We start from the raw sequence: 7,791 nt of genomic DNA on the forward strand, positions 1-7,791 counted from the left end.
AGCACGGAGGCGGTTCTGTCATGGTTTGGGGTAGCATGAGCCAGCTCATTGTCCACCCCCAACCCTGTCCAGACAGGGGTTGGAGAACTGCACAGTCAATAATTGAACAAAATTATTTATTTCAACAAGATAAGGATCCCAAACACATCGCAAGAAAAACAAGTGAAATGTTATTATATAATGCCCGTAGGGTATTCCCTACGCCTCCTCAGTCCTCTGATTTGAACCCAATTAAGAATTTATGGGCTTTATTGAAAAAATAAAGTTCGGACTTTTAAATGTTCAAATAGACAAGAAGTGATGGTTTAAGAATACTTTGTCTTATCACTATATATATACACTTCAATTCTATTGTCTTAATAAAATAAGACAGTGTCAGGAATGATATGCATCGAAGATGATTATATCGAGAATGATTATATCATTCAATAATATATAATATAGAATGGTATAAAGCAATAATAAAATATAGAATGGTATAAACCAAAAATATCGATATATGATATAAACGATTATAAAATAATCGATTATTATTTAAGACCGCCTGAATTGAGATCGTATGACGGTTACGTTTGAACTTAAGTTGTGTGTGTTTGATGCAATGGATAAGACGGTGGTTATTAGTAGGAGTAATCGTGACTTTTTAAATGTGAGTTATGTAATTTTTATATTTAAACATTATATTTAAGGTTTTTGTTGATTCTTATAACGATACACCATGAACATACAACAAAAACACACTTGAATCATTTGGTTTGTTAGTTAAGCATAGTGACTGTGAAAAATTGAACTAAAATACATGTTATTTTCATGTCATTTATGGCATACCAATTTAGTTTAAAATGATCAAAGCTTAGCTAACAAGGATAATATATAAATATTCCAAAAATTAAATTAGTATCTTGTATAAGTACTATATACTTATTACTATATAACTTGTATAAGTTATGTACATGGTTGATTTGTATTATTATTGTTTCCATTTATTGATATATTTTTTAGCTTTTAGGAAGTTTGTTGTTTCATGAATTTAATCTGTAATTGCTCTCTTTATATTCCTTTATAGTTAGTATGTATCATCTTCCTCTCCAATTTCATGTTTATATTTATATAATTCAAAGACCAAAGAGAGGCCCGAAACATTGGAGTATAGTCTTCAAGTAATAGAATCTAATTTTAAATAGTTTTTTATTTACTTTACTAACTTAAATTATAAATTAAATGACTATTAATGCCCATTTGACTGAAATAATAAGTTTAAACTTGTGATAGTTTGATATCAATATACATGTATGTCACTAAATGGATATGGGAACTTAAAAAACTAGCTTCTAAATGATTTTATTCTAAATACATCATTCACTACTTCAGTAGTTTAAGGTTTTACTCCATCCTCGGGAATACACTTCAATGTAATTTAAATTATTTAAAATTAGTTATAGAATATTTGCACATTTCTATTAAAATTACATTGACTTATTAACTTTTTAGGTGCTGTAAAGCATAAAATCATCTACCTATGCTACAATCTAAGAAGTTTCACTTCTAACATGCATGTTTATTTTTAGTTTTTTTAATTTTTTTTTATGCTGTTTTTCAAAATTATGTGAGTGGCCGAATAAGATTCTGATTATGGATCCCATAAGTGCTTACAGATTTCTAATGCATGGTGCTTGAGGGATGTTTTATATCTCAGTTTAAAGCCTTTTGTATTCCTTTCATATTCAACATGAAAACTTCAAAACAAAGAAATATTTTTTACATGTTTTCTAATGAATTTTTTTTCATGTGAAGTTTTGAAAAACTGAAAAATATCTAATTTTTTTGTTTTTAATGTGTATTATTATGGCCTATGTTGATCGCATTCATTCTGAATTTAAAGTTGAAAAAATGATGGTATGGTAAGTAAATAAAATAAAGTAGGTGCTACCATTCATTAATTTTTAGTTTAAATTTTGCCTATTCTATAAAATATTAAGTAATATGAAGCTCATTATTTTGCTGAAATGTAGAATTAATAATTGTATAATTGACCTAATCTCCATTCTGTGTTATTGAATAAAAGGTTTAATAAATAATTTGAGGCACATTATCTTGCCAAAATGTACGATTATAAAAAAAAAAAATGTCAAGTAAAATATGTGATTTTTTTCACCTAAAAGCAATATCTTTTGTGAATTATACAATTATCCATTTTCACAAAATGATGTGCATAACATTATTTATTATTATTGGGAAGCCCTGCCCTTAGGATGGTTTTAGTCACCCTCTCTCACTTTGTTTTAGAAATAATTTTGACTGCTTGTTTTATAAACTGCTATTAATAATTTCAGCTTCATAGGCATCGTTTTTGAGGTGCAGTGATCGTTTAATTCATCATTGATTAAGTTTTTACAGTCATGTAGGGCCTAGTTTTATTATATAAAAATGTTTTATCCAAGAAACATGAGATGTTGTATGATGAATTTAGGAGTTGATAATCTGAGTAGACCAACCTCTCGAACTGGTGATTTTGAAATTTTAACGTAACTTTTGTCAATCTGGTTTCAACCATTTATAAAATACCATTACATTTCAGCTATCAGTTACACAGTATTAAATATCTAATATAAGTGACAGAATGAATCAAGTCACTTGTTCCATTTAGCTCTGCCACTAGAAAAAAAATGAATCCATTATATTTTAATGAGTTCTGCTTCTAAATGGTTTTGTAATTAATGAAATTCTTTATACAGCAAATAGAAGTAATGACACAAAATGTTTTGACACTTTAAACTCAATTTTTACAAAAATGTGGGAAGGCCCACTCTGGTTCTTAACACCTTAATCATAGCTCCTACACCATATCTTGATTTTATTTACTCGTGTTATTAGAATTTCCCATTCTTGAAATTTGACTTGAATATTACCAATCTTAGTCTGAATAACATTAATTTTGTTTAAAATCTGAGATTTAGATTAAAAAAATTCAAATTTTGAAACTAATAATAAAAATGGATATGATGCATTTATTTATTTTTGTTTCATATCATACATTCCATCAAGATGCTGGATGGTTTCATCTTTTATTTTCCTGAACTATTGAATATTGAATTAAAAAAATAAATAATTTATGGAAGTGAAAGGCATAAAAAAACAAAACAAAAATTAATAATAATAAAAAATCCTAATTCCTAAAATATGTATTTGAATTTTGAGGGTATTTATGTTAATAATGTTCTTGTTATACTAGGTATTGTTACTTCCTTCATTCATATATTTGTTTTTTTCACAGAAAGTACCTCCTGAATTTAAAAATGATGTTGAAAATGCTACTGTACAGATGGAAGATATTATTAAGAGCAGGTCAGGTGCTCCTCCAAAATGGACATTAGGTGACTTCCAGATAGGCAAGCCACTTGGAAGAGGAAAATTTGGGCGAGTATTTTTAGCACGAGAGAAAAAAACAAAGTATTTTGTTGCTCTTAAAACACTGATCAAAATGGAATTGGTAAAGTCAAAAATGCAACACCAAGTATTACGTGAGATTGAAATTCAAACTCATTTGAAACATCCAAATATCCTCCAATTGCTTACCTACTTTTATGATGATCGGTATATCTATCTTGTCTTGGAATATGCAGCTCAAGGAGAGCTATTTACAATTTTACAGAGGCAAAAAAATAGGCGTTTTACTGAAGATAAAGCTGCTAAATATACTTACCAAGTAGCTGATGGCCTGAAATATTGTCATACCAAAAGTGTGATGCATAGGGATATCAAGCCGGAAAATTTACTATTGGATATAAATGATAATGTGAAACTTGCTGATTTTGGGTGGTCTGTTCACGCCCCTTCAAATAAAAGAAAAACTGTTTGTGGAACACCAGATTATCTTCCTCCTGAAATGCTTGAAAATCAAACATATTCGGCTAAAGTTGATAATTGGTGCTTAGGTGTTTTATGCTTTGAATTTTTGGTGGGTAAGCCACCATTTGAAACACCTGGAGGTAATGACCTATTGTATAAAAAGATAGCAAATCTTCAGTTTGAATATCCTGCATTTTTAAAAGATGATTGTAAAGATTTAATATCAAAACTGTTAAAAAAAGATCCAAATGCTAGGATTTCATTTGATGAAGTAATGAAGCATCATTGGATCATGAGAAATTACAAACCAGTGTGATAAATTTTGTATTTTTAATTTAGTTGTAAAAGAAATAATTTATTCTGGTATATTTTTGTGAATGAAAAGTAGATGTTGATACCTTAATCACTTAAAAAAAAAAAATTATTTTTTGTAATTGGGAACAAAGAAGAAAATAGTAGTAATTTTGAGTCATTTTTAGCAAAAATAAATGTTTTATTACAATGTATTACAAATGTAAATACGTATTTTATTACCATGTAAATTGAGAACATAAATTTCAAGAGGTCATTGGATTTACTATTGGCTATTATAAATATGAATGCTATATCGGTCATTTTTGGTCACTCCTGTTAAATTTTATTTGTAATCTTGACTATTTATTTTTAGGATTAATCAATGGGATATTGTAACATAAGCGTGTAATTATGCAGTGAAGTATATTAGTGATAGTCAAAATAATGTATGATAATAAATCTGTATGTATAATAAAGCTTATTTTTTGAGTTATTTTTATTTTTGTTATCTAATTTTCCTGAGGTGACAGTAGCAACATGGTAATGCGCCTGTCTGCCAACCCAAATGGATGGCACTCACAAAAATAGGCGTGGGAGTGACAAACCCACTCTATGAAAACGACATCATGAAATGCACGATGTATTTCCTAAGTACATTGCGCGAGGCTTTGGACCTCCACAGTCTGTCGCGCCAATAATAATAATAATAATTTTCCTATAAAACTTTCAGGTTCCTAGAAATTTGAGGATTTGTCCTAATTATTCACTTAACTTTTTATAATGATGAAATTTTCTTGTCATAATAATTTTTTCTAAATATTTATTTATTCTGTGGTTGATTTTAATTAACATCTGTTGTTTTCAGTATATAGCACATTTATGTTTTAAAAAAATACTTTGGAAAGGTGAGTATATTTGTAGTAACTTCTATCAAGAAATAGGAATTGAACATTTTAAATGGTTCTCCCCATCATCCTACCAAATTTTATTTGTTTATATCTTATTCTCAAAAGTTGTAATGCTTTGGTTGGTTTTAAATATTTAAAAAGCTCGGTCTTTGGTCAATGGATGGTTTTATGTATCATGAACATTTTAGAGATAAACCTACACGTATCTTCTAGATATTGTTAAAACTTTTCAGTTAAGTCAAGAGCTTAAAATATTGAATCCAATCCTATCTGTCAATGAGTCTTGAAAAAAAATTGGGAAGTTTGTATGTACAAAATACATTTTATTTTATATCTCTGGTTCTGATTTAGGTACAAAAAAAAAAAAAGTTAAGTATCTAGAGGTACCCATTGCCAAGAGAATGTATTAAAAAATAAAGCTCTTAAAATATTTGAGTATTAATCTTGGTAGCAATACTAAAGTGGCCCTTTTTAAAATTTATTTAAGAGATTTAATTAAAAGAGTACAAGGTATTTCATATTTCTCTAATGATGGTTACAATAAGGTTGGTTTGAATGCCTGGAAATCTGAAGAAGTCCCAATTTTGTCAGGGCACATTAGGTTCACACTTAAGTTTCCAACACATTGATTGTAAAAATGAAGACTGGTCTTTTGTATTGTTTATCTGCCATTGGTCGCTATGTGAGATTTTATCTCACAGGAACTTCCTTTTTATAATGATTATATGTTTTCTTTCATTGTATTGTTTGGGTTGTTCTCTTTCATTGTAATTCCTGGAACCCTATATTGCTTTTGAATCCTCTTTTAGCTTATAGAAGAGGAAGAGGAGGTTGTGTTAATGTTGATGATCTCAGGATTTTACACCTTAAAGCCCCAGCCAACATCAACAACAAACACAAGATACTCTTCAACTGATGCCATGAGATTATATTCTTAATTCCCTGAGATTTGATCTCATCATGTGACTAACCTAATCTTATTTCTTATTACTGTAATTTTATTTTGAACCTCGTAATAAGTTTGCTACACTAGGAAAAAAATATGAAGAAACTCAATCATTTTCTGGTAATTATGTTTAAAATATCTGCCCTGCAAATACTATATTTAAGTGCCATTCACAGTCAGAGACTTATTTTTGTTGACAGATTATTTTTTTTGACTTATTTATTGTTGCTTTCTTGTGCAAATTAGTCTATAAATTGTTGCATGAAGAAATACAATTGCAAATATTATGGTATTGTACTGACAAATGTATTTTACATGTTTTAATTGTTACCTGGAAAGATCTGCAAATGCCTTTTACTATTTTTGGGAAACAGAAGTATTCATTTTATAGATAGTTTTCCAAAAATAATAATCACATGTATATTACATTGTCACCTAATTACTAATGGTATTTTTACTCTTCTTAATACTGTGGAACTTAGAACCACCTAGAAAATAGAATTGATGTAAGAGAGAAAAGGAATTTTATATTTTTTACAGTGTTAGTGTTGGATGAAAATTTTACTGAGGGATGTGGAGGATTACACATTGGTGATAGAAGCATATACATGGTATGTTTATACTGTAGAAATCTTCCAAGAATATATGATATCTTTTGAACCATTTGCTGAGGACAATTTTGCACTACCTGTTGATAGTGTAATACATCACATTAATGTAGCTTAAATTGGAGCACTATTTTTCACCAATATGTCCTTACCTCAACCCACTAGAGCATGGCTGGGATATGATAGGAATGTTCATGAGAAACACTCAAGTTCTCATGAGTCTCTGAGAGAATAGTGGTACAACATATTCTAAGAATTTCTAAAAGAAATATTTTTTTAATAATCTGATGGGAAAATTAGCTATCAGACCTATAGGAGCAGTACAGTGAATACTGTTTGTGAACTACTTTTACATTTAACTTATAATTTTTATTTTTATTTAAAAATCAATATTTTCTTTTTTCATTATTGCTTTTTCACTATCCTATCCATTTGTTTCATTTTTTCATTACGCTTATATTCTTTGCTTGTGATAGTAAAAGACTAAATTATTGCACTCAACATTTGTAAAATGACTTTTGACAAGTAGTTTATATTTCATGGACAGATAAATAAGTGTAAAATCTGACTCCAGTCTTAACAATCATGGAAATCTGAAAACATTTATATTAACCATCGTTTATTACAGCTAATGATGAGAGATGGTTAATTAATTCAAACAATCATAATTAATAGTACATTAGAAGGAGCTTTTTTGAAAATTCGGCATTTAATCACTATTAAAATGAGGATAAGGGCTCCCTGATGTTAGAGACTTTTTAATTCTATATTAATATAACGAGTTTAATCAAAGTTGTTTTAATTGTTATTGAGGAAATGGTGAAAATATATGGTAAAAAGTGAAACTCCAGGTCAGTCGATTTTGCTAATCAAAATATTTTCTTTAATTTTTTTAAAATTTAATTTCTCTTTACATATTTGAATTTTCTTTTTTTCACAAAACGCAGATGAAAAGAGCTCTAGCAGGACTCAAATTTTAGGAAATCTATACTACTTTTAAAAAGTTTTAATGATTGTTATCTTGGGTAATATATATGTAATATAGCTCTATATTCTGTAATGAAGGAAACATGCTTGATACTTTGGATCCCTTTTTATGCACCCCCCCCCCTTCCCTACCTGGTGGCAGAATGCTATTTCGCACTCATCATGCCCTTTACTATTTTTAAAAGTAAAATTCTTTGCT

At 28.7% G+C, this 7,791-nt stretch overlaps 1 protein-coding gene across 1 annotated transcript; it reads left to right on the forward strand.

The window, feature by feature from the left end:
• Window positions 1–524: 524 nt before the first annotated feature.
• Window positions 525–4,636, forward strand: LOC106677431 (aurora kinase C). The gene is made up of 2 exons (XM_014415363.2): window positions 525–649; window positions 3,275–4,636. The coding sequence occupies exons 1-2, from the start codon at window positions 560–562 to the stop codon at window positions 4,163–4,165; spliced, it is 981 nt and encodes a 326-aa protein (XP_014270849.1). The 5' UTR covers window positions 525–559; the 3' UTR covers window positions 4,166–4,636.
• The last annotated feature ends 3,155 nt before the right edge of the window (window positions 4,637–7,791 follow it).

The sequence above is a fragment of the Halyomorpha halys genome, unplaced genomic scaffold (genome assembly GCF_000696795.3).
Source record: "Halyomorpha halys isolate HHAL.00 unplaced genomic scaffold, Hhal_1.1 Scaffold8.1, whole genome shotgun sequence".
In the NCBI taxonomy this organism is placed as follows: domain Eukaryota; kingdom Metazoa; phylum Arthropoda; class Insecta; order Hemiptera; family Pentatomidae; genus Halyomorpha; species Halyomorpha halys.

Excerpts from the sequence above, each read along its gene's own strand:
- LOC106677431 (XM_014415363.2), top strand. The coding sequence starts at position 560 with ATGACGGTTACGTTTGAACTTAAGTTGTGTGTGTTTGATGCAATGGAT. Across the intron at positions 650-3,274 it reads GTAATCGTGACTTTTTAAAT|AAAGTACCTCCTGAATTTAA; the intron begins GTGAGTTATGTA and ends TTTTTTTCACAG.